The 14,259-nt window shown below is 39.8% G+C and overlaps 1 protein-coding gene across 4 annotated transcripts in view; it reads right to left on the bottom strand.

Moving 5' to 3' along the window:
- Positions 1 to 11,345, bottom strand: part of RIF1 (replication timing regulatory factor 1) — a 71,578-nt gene extending 60,233 nt beyond the window's left edge. For 3 of the 4 annotated variants that reach the window (XR_003970827.2, XM_030325237.2, XM_030325240.2), the window contains exons 1-8: positions 11,204 to 11,345; positions 10,713 to 10,826; positions 9,859 to 9,937; positions 6,988 to 7,084; positions 5,766 to 5,893; positions 5,578 to 5,672; positions 4,278 to 4,467; positions 2,404 to 2,496 (exon numbers count right to left, since the gene is read on the bottom strand). Coding sequence is in view for 3 of the 4 variants with exons in the window: in XM_030325237.2 (XP_030181097.1) it covers positions 2,404 to 2,496; positions 4,278 to 4,467; positions 5,578 to 5,672; positions 5,766 to 5,893; positions 6,988 to 7,084; positions 9,859 to 9,937; positions 10,713 to 10,816 (786 nt within the window). In the remaining variant the exon portion in view is untranslated. The remainder of the gene's footprint in view (positions 1 to 2,403; positions 2,497 to 4,277; positions 4,468 to 5,577; positions 5,673 to 5,765; positions 5,894 to 6,987; positions 7,085 to 9,858; positions 9,938 to 10,712; positions 10,827 to 11,203) is intronic. The other variant, XM_030325239.2, reaches the window with a different exon arrangement.
- Positions 11,346 to 14,259: the final 2,914 nt, after the last annotated feature.

The raw sequence follows: 14,259 nt of genomic DNA, 5'->3' as shown, positions 1-14,259 counted from the left end.
CAAACAGGAAAGAGAAAGAAGAGGTTGGTTGCTGTAACTAGTCTGCTCCACTGGAAACGGCTTTATAAGAAAATCACCTAAATGTGAAAAATTCATTAGGCCAATAGACTTATGTTTCAAGAAGGCGGACATAATACAGCTCAGCCTGAAAGTCACCTTTTACCTCAACATATGGTATAAAGAAAAACCCTTTATCCCCACTATATACAACTTTGGGTATTACTACCAAAGGTATTGTCATGGACAAAGATGTAAGCAAGCTGGGTCCTGTGACACAACAAACACGTAAGGTTACTCTGCAGAAATATGCCCAAGTTACTAGCAATCCTGAAAATGATGGATGCAGAGATGCGGTCTTACTGGCTTGACAGCAGTTACATACAAGTAACTCTTTACAATTACTGAAGACTGCACACCAATCAGGAAAACCCACCATTACTATGATTATTTCTTGTATGTCTGCAATCACCAAGAGAACTATTTACTGTATTGTCAAAAACATGAAAATGGCCCAGTTTTACAAAACAACATGTTCTGGAATGGCTATCATATCAAAAAACAAAAAAAAACAAGTTTGGCAAGGATGTGGGAAAATTGGAGCCCTGGTGTATTACTGGTAGGAATGTAAAATAGTGCAGCCACTATGGAAAACAGTTTGGAACCAGCAATTCCACTCTTACACATATATCCAAGAGAACGAAAAGTAGAGAATACAAAAGATATTTGTACACCAAAGTTCACAGCAATTATTCACAATAGCTGAAAGGTAGAAACAACTCAAATATCTGTCAACAAATGAGTAAACAAACTGAGTTACACACCATGAAATATTCAGTTGTAAAAAAGAATGAAATTTAGTTAATTTCTACAACATGAATAAAACTTGAAAAAATGTCTAGCATAAACCATAAACAGAAAGACAAATAGTGCATGATTCCATTTATGTGGGATGCCTAGAATTAGCAAATCCATAGAGACAGCAAGTAGAACAGCAGTTACGAGAGGCTGGGGCTAGGAGACCAAAGAAGTTCTTGCTTAACATATATAAAATTGTTGGAGAATATAAAGTTTTGGGTATAGATAATAGTGACGTTTACAAAACTTGTATATATATTTAATGACAATGAAATGTACGTAGGACGGTTACGATAAATAGGTTTATTTATCACAGCAAAGAAAAACACCTCCCCTCTCCTTAGAAAAAAACCTGGCGGGGCGCCTGGGTGGCTCAGTAGGTTAAGCGGCCGACTTCAGCTCAGGTCATGATCTCACGGTCCGTGAGTTCGAGCCCCGCATCGGGCTCTGTGCTGACAGCTCAGAGCCTGGAGCCTGTTTCAGATTTTGTGTCTCCCTCTCTCTGACCCTCCCCCGTTCATGCTCTGTCTCTCTGTCTCAAAAATAAATAAACATTAAAAAAAAAAAAAAACTTAAAAAAAAAACCTGGTTTAAAGAAGACAGAACACGTGGTTGATCCTCATTATTCATCAGAATTAAGTTCTATAAAGTCCACTGCAAACACTGTGTTAGCAAGTACTGAGCCCTTGCTCCTAGGGAAGATGCAGGTTAGGCTCCTATGAGAACCTTTTCTGTCAACCAATCGACATCAATCTTATATTTATTTGTTTAAAGATACCGTATGTATTGTTGATTCATGAACAATGAACTCACAGCCAACAGCACTGTAACTCATGCCTGAACAGAGCTTATCTAATACGTGTAATTTCTGAGGCGCCTGGGTGGCTCTGTTGGTTAAGCGTCCAACTTCATCTCAGGTCATGATCTTGTGGCCGGTGGGTTCAAGCCCCGCGTTGGGCTTTGTGCTGACAGCTCAGAGCCTGGAGCCTGCTTCACATTCTGCGTCTCCCTCTCTGTCTGTCCCTTCCCCGCTCATGCGTGTGCTCTCTCTCTCTCTCTCTCTCTCTCTCTCTCAAAAATAAATACAAACATTAAAGAAAATTTTAAAAAATAATACATATAATTTCTCCCCAGGGCACATCACATAATCTTCCTGTGTTTAAGAATCATGGACAACACTTTGGCACTAAGCCTGAGGGTCATTTAAAACTAAATTCACCAAGAAAAAGCACAAAATGTGGAAAATATGTCACCAAGCGGATTATGAAAAGGACATCTGTTTACAAATGAATACTGAGAGCTCAAATAAAAAGGCAGCGCATAACGTTGCTCTACCTCAGCTGGGAACCTGCACGCTGGGGTGGATCTCTTTTGCCATTTTGCAGATTTGCAATTGACTGGAAAAGCAAAAGTATTTACAGTGGGTTTGCAAACAAATTTTATTAAGCAGCTGAATTTACATCTATAGGATCAGCTCCACTATGTAAAGTTAAGACGCGAAAGAAACTCATGTATAAACTACGAAATATTCGTGATCTGTGGACTTACCTTCCCAAGAAGTTTGACAAACAAAGGCCACAATTTTAACACATAAGTCTCATTCTTACTCATAAATAGCTTTTGGAGTTCTGAAAGTAATTTCTGCAAACAAATGCAAAAATATTTACCAAAAGACTCTTGGGAAAACAAAATATGCAGTATCAGACTATCTTAGTTGAATAGCTTTTCCCAATATTTTATTAGAAAATTTCCAAGTATATAGCAAAGCTGAAAGTTTTACATTGAATTTCCAAATATAAATACATACCATTAACATCTTACGATAACTGTCTTATCACAAATCTGGCCATTCCTCCATCTATCAATTGAGCTTAATTTTCTTCTACCAATATACGTTTCCCAGAAAACCAGCATGTATACCATAAGAGTTCAAATGCTAACATTTTAACTTAAAAATACATTAACAGCTTCATGGGTAGCAGACACCTGAGAACATTTTAGTTCAAATTTATGAAGAATTTTATATATACTCTTGGAAAATAAATTTATCAAAATAAAAAAACTTGCAAAGACATTGGAGCTACTTTAGTAGTCTCCAAACATTACCATAAGGCCTCTCGAATTTTAAAAAATAAACAAAATCCCAGGTTTTAAAATCTGGAAGGCTCCCTCACTACACCTGGATTTCTGAAGTACCTTCCCTTCTTCTACTCAACTCCTCTAGAGTCTATTCTCAACACAGGCACAACAATCCCTTTAAAGCCGAAGTCAGTACATATAACGCTCAATACTCAAAACCTTCAAATACAGTTTTCAATAAAAGAAAGTGAAAAATTCCTTACAATATCTCCCAAGGTCCTATGTGATTTGGCCCTCTGTTCCTCTGACATCATCTCCTATCCTCTCACCCTCATTCACTCTATCATATTGCCCTTGCCAGTGTTCACTGAACACCAACTAACACACAACCATCAGAACAGGGCCCTTTGCTCTCAGTTTCTCCTGCCTGGAATTAACTTACTCCATATTATCCAACTAGCTAATTCTTGTACCACTTTCAAATCACTGCTCAAATATCCTATTCTTTTTCCTTCCCTGACTGCCACACCCTTCCTCTACAATGGCACTCTTCATCTAGTCTGTTTTCCATCATGTTCTTCACTGAATATACTGTATTCTTTATTGCCTCTCCCACTAGACAATAAGCTCCACAAGTTCCTTTTGTTCTTTGCTATATTCAGTGTCTAAAACAATGCCTGGCATATACAGGTGCTAAATAAATATTTGTTACAAGAAATAAAGATAGAAAAGCTTATTAGGAAAAGTTATTAGTAAACAATACATTATATGCACTTACGTGCTTTAAATTTATACCTATTGAGATTGTGTAAAACAATCCAAATAGCACTCAAATTAGTTAATGTTCTCCCTTTTCCAGAAATGCAATCCCTTTCGGGGCGCCTCGGTGGCTCAATTAGTTGAGTGTCCCAACTTTGGCTCAGGTCATGACCTCACATTTTGGGAGTTCAAGCCCTGCGTAGGGCTCGGTACTGACAGCCTGGAGCCTGCTTCTGATTCTGTATGTATCTCTCTCTCTCTCTCTCTCTCTTTGCCCCTCCCCTGCTCATGCTCTGTCTCTCTTGCTCTCAAAAATAAATAAACATTAAAAAAAAAAAAGAAATGCAATCCCTTTCAATCACTATTCATTGGTGATGAAGTAAAATGCCTAGATCCTACAAACACTGAATAGACACTCCTTCCTTAATCTAGGAGCAGTGTGCCTACACTACCTTAAGCAATTACTTATGTTTTATTCGAAGAGGAACTTCCTATATCATAATGAAATGATACCACTATGAGCTCTAAGCTGGGCCAGAAATTTACAATTCAGTATCCAAAAAAATCCTTAAAGTAATACTTACAGTAGTCATAAGCTGCTCTGTGATAGATGCTATTTCTTGTTGTTTTTGAAGCAATAACGGCATTCCCATCTCTAAAGCAGTTGCTCCTCTCAAATGTACCTTTTGGGCTGAATGAACCACTAACGGTATGACCAGTTTTGCCCACCTAATTGACTCTTCTCCCATTTGAACTGGGGCTTGTTCAATTAGCCTATAATAAAAAAGTCAACGAATAAATTAGCTTGACCTCACCTTTTATGTCTAAACTACTAGGAAAATAACCAGCACAAAGAAATATACCTAGTACGGTCCATTTGTTTCAGAATACGCACACACATATACATATACGCATACACACACACAGATCGAACTTTTACTTGCTAATTTGTAGATTTCCATATTACTTTTTTTTAATGATTATTTGTAGAGAGAGCACACACACGCAAGCGGGTGAGGGGCAGAGAGAAAGAGGGAGAGAGAATCCCAAGCAGGTGCCGCACCATCAGTGCAGAGCCCAACTAGAGGCTCAATCTCAAAAACTGTGAGATCATGACCTGAGCCAAAAATCAAGAGCCAGACACTTAACTGACTGAGCCACCCAGGCATCCCTAGTATCAATGTTTTTATACAATTAAATTTAACCTTCTTTTAGAAGATAGCCAGAGAATGGTAACATGTAAGCATCACTCAGGGCATCAGAACACTAAGTAGAGTTAAGGCAAATAGCTCAATTAAAGAAAACTTTAAAGAATGGAAAAACGACGTAAGACAAATCACAGCAACAAAGTCTTTGTGCTGTTAGTATGTCCTTTAAAGCGCAGGGATGGATAGAAGTTAGGGGATTTTCCTGTTCTCCCATTTGCTGCTAGTCACTGTTATTGCCTTCTGACATATCCCCTAAGTCTACCTGAAAGCCTATTATTCTTTAAACTCTTGCAAAAGCTTTAATGGAAATAATTTTTAAAATCAGAACTCTGTTACCAGCATCAGCACAACCAAGACTTTTTCTTTATTTTTATGTACACTCTCTGCCCAACATGGGGCTCAAACATATGACCCCAAGATCAAGAGTCGCATACGTTACCAAATGAACCAGCCAGGCACCCCAACCAAGACTATTTTTATGACTCAGTAAAAATAAACAAGGAAACCTACTAATTTAAACTCATCTAATTCCTTCTTTTTCCTGTTATCTTTTCTCCTTGAGACTTTTAGAAGACATTTTCGTTCTTTAAATGTCTAACTCAAGTTCCCAAAGTCCACTCTTTGAAGTGAATTCTAAATGTACTGCAATTATTCTTCCAAAGCAGCAAACTCATACCTTATGATGACATTTAATGCTTCATAATCAACAACAGCAGAATGCAGCTCTCCTCTATTAAATACTATTTCTAATGAATCAATTATAGTGGATACCTAAAAGACAGAACCAAATAAATACAAATCAAGTAAACCTGAATTTTTTAAGTGGTGCGTAGTTACGAAAACTTACATAAAAACCATACTCACTACTTTGCCAATGATTTCAGTGGAAAACGTCTGCTTGGATATCACCCAAAGTGCCCTAGTACGTACATTTTTGTCTGAGCTCTTAACACTATCATTCAATTTTAAAAGCAGTTCTTCAATATCTGTGTCTGAAAAACAAGCAGCTTTAATTATGTAAAACAGTTTATATCCTTTAAAATCTCAAATATAGAAATAGAGCAAAACATACTCTACATTGTCAAAAAATTAAATGCATATCCAGAGATTAGGATCAGTGAACCAATGTTGGTATCAAACTTCTTCCCAAAACACAAAACTTTATCAGAGAAAACAAACAATAGATTTAATTTTGTGCAACTGAAAAAACTGTATAGGCATCATTAATAGCCTTGAACATATAAGACAAATTTTGGCAAGATGTTATAAATCCTATACCTCTGCTCTAAAATGAACAACTTCTACTTTAGATTGGGAACATTTCCACATATAAAAAAGAATAGGCAGAAACTTTACCTTCAGAAAGAAAGATGGTAATAACTTTAAGGAATCCTTATTCCCTATCCCTGATTTCTCCCTCTGTAAAGTTCACCTCCAAGGTTTGCATTAAAATGGCAAACTACAGGAGAGCCTGGGTGGCTCAGTGGGTTGAGAGTCAGACTCTCAGTTTCAGCTAAAGATCTCATGGTTTGTGGGTTTGAACCCCCCCCCCCCATCAGGCTCCACGCTGTGAGCAGAGCCTACTTGGGACTCTTTCTTCCTCTCTCTGCCCCTCTCTTGTTCTCTCAAATAAATTAAAAAAATAAAATAAAATGGCAAACTACAAAAGAATAATTAAGATTACTTGAAAACTTAGCTACTTTTGGTTCCAAATTACCCCAATACCACTACGTGAAAGATCTTCAATTCAGCATGTTCCTTAGTGCATATGCTTGTTTTATACTACAATAAATGACCATCTAAATTACTAACTTCTAAAGCAGATATGCTTTATACAGGAAAAGGTTCAATTTTCACTGCAATCATTTTTAAAATAGACTTATGCTCTTTTTAGAGCAAATTTTATGGTATCAGAGTTAAAGCTACATCTAGAAAAAAGATCTTCTAACGATGACAAAACATCATTTCTTTGTCAAAAGCAAATCCTAGACTACAAATCACAAAACTAATAGAAAAGTAACAGTACTTTTAACATACCAAACTATATTTATAAACTCTAAAAAATATTAAGTCATAATAAATTTACCTGATAATCCTGAGGTAATTTTGGGATTATACAAACAAAACCCCAAGGCCTGTAGAGCAGCACTACTGAGGTCTGAGTTTTGACTGGAAATGTGAATCTGTAAAAACAAAAAGCACATTTGTTACAATTACAACTGTAAATAAATTCTTAAGGAACAAAAGTGGACCAGAAAACAAAATTATTTTAGCCTAATCAATCAAATGTTTGAGTAGATAAAAAAGGAATAAAATCAGGAGTCATGTACATAGCTTGGCCAAAAAAGGAAGAATCGCACTAGATACAGATCACCTAAAAAAAAGTGTTCTCTTAAAAGATAAAGAATGTGTCCAACTCCACACACCTGAAGGCAATAAAAAAAGACAACAAATGGAAAATGCTGAAGACACCTCCACAAAAGATAGGCAAAAGACTCAAAGACAAAAGCTGACATTCTAGCTTTAGAGTGGAGTGACACCTCTACGACAGGGAGGAATTGGAATGTAACATTTACTGAGAATCTAAAGTGATAGAATTTTTAAGCATTATCTGAATCTTTTAAAAGAAATCCCTACTTTGCAGATTGGAAAATTTGAATGTCCATCTGGAATTCAAAGCCCAATCCATATTATGTATGTGAAAGCTGTAAAATCCCAAACCTGTCAAAGGTAATCTTGCTATATTCCCCAACCCTACAATTATTTGTAACCCTGTGTTTTTCTTGGTACCATTTCCTATTCCAAAGTGATTTATCTTCAAATCCTCCCACTGCTCTGAATCAGATATCCAAGAAATTCTCAGCTATTTGCTGCTCTTGAGCAGGAAAAATAGTCAAGTATATGAACAGACACTTCCTTGGGACACCTTTTATAATTAATCAAACAAAACAATAAAAAAGACCAAACTCTGGAGCATAAGAGATAACAGAACAACCAGTTCAAAGAACCACAAAAAGACAGTCTTAAACACCTAAGACTTTGAGAGCTACTGCTGTATCTCCAGGAGAATATCTATGATGAACTTTTATTAAATATATATTGCCTGAAAGTATTCCTTAACAGTGTTGTCTTCAAGAATGCTTGGGGCGGGGGCGGGGGGGACACCTGGGTGGTTCAGTGGGTTAAGTCTCTGACTTCAGCTCAGGTCATGTTCTCCAGGTTCAGGTTCGGGAGTTCGAGCCCTGTGTCAGGCTCTGTACTGACAGCTTGGAGCCTGGAGCCTGCTTCTGATTCTGTCTCCCTCTCTCTGCCCCTCCCCCCCTTCATGCTTTGTCTCTCTCTCAAAAATAAATAAACATTAAAAAAAAATGTTGTGGGTTCCTAGACTTGATACTAACAGTATTCTAAATACAGAAACATGTTGTATTTCGACCAGCCTGGTTCTTGTTCTAAAGGAGTTCAATTATCCTTGCAGTGCTTAATAATTCACCCAGAAAGCTTTTGTTAATTGTCAAGCTTCTGTTGATTTTACTATTAACCACCCACATGCTTCCAAATAATTATTCATCAGGCATTTAAGTTACAAATTCTATTAACAGTGCATGCCACTGAGTTCCTGATCTTGCATGACACCAAATTTATAAAAATGCATGTTTTCATCGCATCCAATATACTGCTGGAATGTGAAAAATGGTAAGGAAAAAAAATGAGACAATACGATTAACGTTGTTTAATAATACTATTAACAAGCCTTGAACTACTACACAAAAAAGCTCCTGCTTACATGAACAAAAAGCACTGAGGACTGTAAGAGGTACACTTAAGGATAAGGAGTACCTTAAATGCCTCAACATTTAGGCAGAAATCATGCTAAAATGTACACTAAGTATGACAGAGTACTTTTTTTTAAAGCACAAAAACACAGTCATAAAAATAAGAACTCTGGAGATTCAGTTCAACCTTTTCATTCTAAAAAGCAAGGAATTCAGAAGTTGGGTGTTAGGGGCAGTCACAAAGCCACTGTACACTCAAGTGAGGATAACAACAGAAGTCCTCAGTCTGATGTTAAACACCTCCCGAAAAATAAGCAAAAAAGATAACAATAACAGTTTTTTAACCAGGCAAGAGTGGCAAAAACTGATGGTGAATGAAGGCTTTAAAAAAATTTAAAAAAATGAATGCTACCCACAAAACAAAGACAAAATTACAGAAATCGTTTACTTAGAAGTACACTCCTATCAAACGGCAGAAAACATGAAATAATCTCTGATAATTGCTTTTAAATTAAAAGCACAGGTTTTAGATTATGTAGCCATAGGCAACATTAGGCAAGTTAAACCAATTTCTTCTACAAAGTGGGGATTAAAGAGTACCCTCATAGGGACATAGAGGATTAAGTGGCAGAATACATGTAAACTAATTTTAAAAGTACTTGATACATATTAAGTACTCAAAATAATCCTGCTTTTGTTTCATTTCAAAATTTTTTTGAATTTATTCATTCTGAGAGAGCAGGGAGAAGCAGAGAGAGAGGAGAGGGAGAATCCCAAGCAGGCTCCGAGCTGTTAGTTGGGAGCCCAACTCGAACTCAGGAACCATGAGATTATGACCTGAGTCAAAATCAAGAATCAGAGGCTACATTGACTGAGCCACCCAGGCGCCTCTCATTTCAAAGCTCTTTTGAGTGGGGCACCTGGGTGACTCAGTCAGTTGAGCATCTGACTTTGGCTCAGGTCATGATCTCACGGTTGGCGGGTTGCAGCCCTGTACTGAGTTCAGAGCCTGGAGCCTACTTAGGATTCTGTGTCTCCCTCGCCGTCTCTCCCTCTCCCCCGCTCACAGTCACTGTCTCTCTGAAAAAATAAATATTATAAAAAACAATAACAAAGTTCTTATGAGTTAGCTGGTAAAATCTTTTTCCTACAAAGTAAAAACCATTCAATAAACAGAGACATACTTTTAAAACTCTGAATAGCCGAGAAAGTTTTCTCTCAATTTCCATAATGACTTCTTTTCCATCTTCTCCAGTCATTCGACTTAAAAGCAGAAAGAACACAAGGTTATGCAAATGACACACAAAAGAAATTATAATCATTCCCTAAAATACTCACTTGTATACTCTTTTCTACAATTTGTTAGAACTCTACCAATTTGATTGGTCCAATGCTTAAAATACTTAATACTTGTATATACAATTTATCATGTAATAATGTCCAAAATTAACGCAGAAAAATACCCTAAGAATAACTTTTGCATCCAAAGTGTACACATTTGGGCAGTATCACTATGTGAAAAGGAAACATGAAAACCTAGCTCCAATTACCAATTTACTAGAAATTTACTGTGCCTTTATAGTTTTGTGCCAATTGTTACAACTGTTAGCATTTCCGAATAACTACAGATAATTCAGCAAAATACGATTTGCAAAGAAAAAAATACTGCAAGGTATTTGCAATTAAAAATGAAACCCGGGTTACTGCTCCCTATTAAAAAAGCAATTCTGGGTTGCCACGTTGCCCCAAATACATGGGCAACTTACACTGAAAACCATCCCGCCAGCACACCCACTTCTAACGCAACTTAAAAAAGAAAAAAATGCTTCGCCTGCGAGACGCACGTGCGGGCTTCCTCATTCCAAACACACGCCCTGAGCGCTGCAGCAACACCGGGGACGTCACTTAGCACGCAACACCACCCCCCCCACCTTGCCCACGACCCCGGCGTCCTCATAGCAAGCAGACTTCTAGAATACACAAACTGTTTTGCGTGCCCCACCTCAACTATCTCCTCCCCAACCCCAGCGGGCCTTACCTGGTCAGAGTCAGGTAAGCGTCGGTCTGCTCTCCAAGGGGGGCGGAAGGGTCTTCCAAAGTCTCCAACAGCGGCGCCAGGGGGCTTGCACCCGGGGCCGTCATGTCGGCCACCCTGAGGCATGAACCGGAAAAGGAGAAAATCCAGTGACCGACAGAAACAGCCCCGCAGTAGCTCGGTCGGAGTCCGGGCCCCAGACCCGAGCGCCCGACCCCAGCTTCACTGCACCACTGCGTCTACATGCCTGGCCCCTGGCCCCCAAATCCAAGACTCTAACCTCCTCCTGAGCCTCGCAACACGCAGCCGGGTCCACGCTGCGCTCCGGCCCAGGCCCGCTCCCGCCACCACTTTCCCGGGCAGCTTTCAACAGTGGGAGGAGACCCGCGGGGGGCGGGAGAAGCCCGGGGAGCAAGGCACCTCGCCGCGAGGGGGCGGAGGGTGAGCCTCACTGAGGGTTCCTCGCGGCCTAGCACTGTGACCCAGATATTTACCCCACGTACGAAGATCAGGACTGCGTCCTCTCCGCCGCTAGCCCGCGGCACCCGGACGCAGCCGGAACTCGACTTTCCCGGCTCGGGCTGTTTACTCTCGCGTGCGGCTCGCTCCCGCCTAGGCCAAGATGGCAGCGGGGGCGGGCCCACGAGCGCGCGGGAGCAGGGCAGGCCTGACGGGAGAGCCTCGAGCCAATCCAACAGGCAGCGGCGCGCCTAAATCATCGATCGCCTCCCTGCTCTGTCGGCTGCTTAGTCTCTCCCATCAGGGCATCTTGCAGGTGGGGGTGTTTGGGCCTAAATTTAAACGCCGAGGGACTTGAAATTCAAAATGTGAGTCCCCGAAGTTCATCAGACTAAACTTAGTGGGCCTTCAGACTCTTTTCAAACTCCAAGCCCTGTGCTTCTTGAAATATTAGCAACAAATCTTATAGTAAGAGGAGATGGGACCATATTGTAATGTTTAAGACTAGGAGCTGCATCGGGGCTCCTGGGTGGCTCAGTCGGTTAAGCGTCGGACTTCGGCTCAGGTCATGATCTCACGGTCCGTGAGTTCGAGCCCCATGTCAGGCTCTGTGCTGACAGCTCAGAGTCTGAAGCCTGCTTCAGATTCTGTGTCTCCCTCTCTCTCTGACCTTCCCCCGTTCATGCTCTGTCTCTCTCTGTCTCAAAAATAAATAAACATTTAAAAAAATTAAAAAAAAAAAAAAAGACTAGGAGCTGCATCTAGATTGTTGTATATTCAAAACCTAGCTCTGTGTGACGTTAGCAAATTAAACAACCTTTCTATGCCTCAATTTCCTTCTCCAGAATATAGCAATGATGTTTGTAACTACTTCAGGTGAAAGTGAAGTGATGAAAGGTAGGAGAAGCCTAGGGTTTCCAAATTTTAAGTGTACATAACAATGGCCTGGGGATATTCATGATTAAAGTGCAGATTTCTGGGCCCCACCTTTAGACATTGTGATTCAGTAGATTTAGGTAGCTCCCGAGGATCTGCATTCCTTTATTTAGGCCCCAGGTGTCGAAGGGTGGGAGGTTGGCCAGGACTTCGCACTTGGAGAAAGGACTGGAAACCCTTGACGAACAATTAATATGCTGCTCCCCTTATCTTAGGCCTCGGAGCACTGTCGATATCACCCAGGATTGTATCAACTTCAACCCAGGCATCTAAAGCCCAACAACAAGTGGTTCGTCCACTTCAGCTTAACAGGTTTCGGATCCCCTACCCCGAAAGTCTCCTCTTACCCTGAGCACAGCTATCAGCTCCAGAGGTCAGGACTGCCTTTTGCCCTTCTCTGTTCCTAGCCAAGTGTCTGCCAAACTAAGTGCTCAATACAGAGCATGTTTCTTAAGCAAAAAAATGAAAGAAGAAAGGGAAGGAGACATAAACAGATCTTGTGAGCCAAACTACAGAAATTGAGGGCTTAAAAAATTGTGAAGACTTGTGTCTGGGTGAAATGTAGAGACACTATAGAAGAAATGGTAGAGAAAGGTTTTCAGTGCAGCGTGATAATGAGTTCTATAACCTTCAGAGGAATTTGTTCCTCATTTTCTGGGCTTTGGCAAGACAACACAGATACTGAAGAAAGTAAAGGGATTATTAGACAATAAATGAAATACATGGTTAGGTTCACAACATTAAGATTTCAGTATAGTAGAGTTGTTGTGTTGGAAAGAGAGAGGACTTGAAACCAATTTTTTTAATGTGACTATGAGATGAGATTAGTGAAAAGAACATTGAGCTTGCCTTAAGACAAATACCTCCGCCCAATCCTTTTATGCCTTCCTCTGCTTTATTCTTCCAGCACTTATCACTACCTGATATTGTATCATATGTCTGTTTTTTATTGTCTACCTCTCCCCATGAGAATGTAAATTCCTTGAGTATAGGGACCACAAAGAAGAGGTTGGGGTGGTCATGTTGCTCGTACCTCTTTCAAATGCATAGTCCTTTGATCTTAGTAAAATGTTTGGTAGCATTTTATCATTGTCACTGCCAGTGACTGAAATCCTTCAGTGGTTCCCATCAATCATAGGATAAATTTCAGGGGGCACCTGGGTGGCTCAATCAGTTAAGTATCTGACTTCAACTCGGGTCATGATCTCAAGTTTGTGAGTTTGGGTCCCATGTCGGGCTCTGTGCTGACAGCTCAGAACCTGGAGCCTGCTTCAGATTCTGTGTCTCCCTCTCTCTCTGCCCCTCCCCTGCTCCTGCACACATGTGCATGCCTCTCTCTCTCTCTCTCTCTCTCCCCTAAAAATAAACATTAAAAGATTTTTTTTAAAAAACTATAGGATGAATTTCAAAACATGGAAGCCTATGATGATTGGGCCACTGCTAACACTTCATATCCAGCCTTACCTCCGCTTCAGCTAAGTTCGAAACAGTCTGCAGGGTCTCTATTCTGTCTTTGAAGATCTGTGTTGTTCCTTGTGTTTAGAACATTAATTCCCTTTTTCAAGTGTAATAAACAAGGGTGTATTAAAATCACAACTTTTTATTAAATCCTTCCCTTATCTACTGACATAGATCCCTACTGACATAGGTCTTTATTCAGAGATCTGTTGAAATAAGTATCTTGGTAATTTATTATTGTTTATATATGTCTGCCTTATATGTCTGCAGTGGCAGAGTTGAGGGTTGGTCTGAGGACAATTGTTCTAGCCTAATCTCAATCAGTGCCCCTCCCTCTTTTTTGGTATTTTCTCAGACCTCAGCTAAAGTGCTAAGAGATTACAGAGTCATTAAGACAAATCCCCTTCCCCACCCATACCCCTCTCTCCACACCCTTCCAAATAGATTACTATCCCCGAGCTTCTCTTTTATAGAAATTCTAAAACTACCACCATGAATCTTGTCTTGCTAGGCAATAAGTTTGTAGTACCTGGCACCCAATAAGTACATTCTGAATTAATTTTTTTTATTAAAAAAATTTTTTTTAATGTTTTTATTTATTTTTGAGACAGAGAGAGACAGATCATAAGTAAGGGAGGGGCAGAAAGAGGGGGAGACACAGAATCCGAAGCAGGCTCCAGGCTCCGAGCTGTCAGCA

The sequence above is a fragment of the Lynx canadensis genome, chromosome C1 (assembly GCF_007474595.2).
Source record: "Lynx canadensis isolate LIC74 chromosome C1, mLynCan4.pri.v2, whole genome shotgun sequence".
Classification (NCBI taxonomy): domain Eukaryota; kingdom Metazoa; phylum Chordata; class Mammalia; order Carnivora; family Felidae; genus Lynx; species Lynx canadensis.
This window is presented reverse-complemented; position numbering and strand designations above follow the sequence as displayed.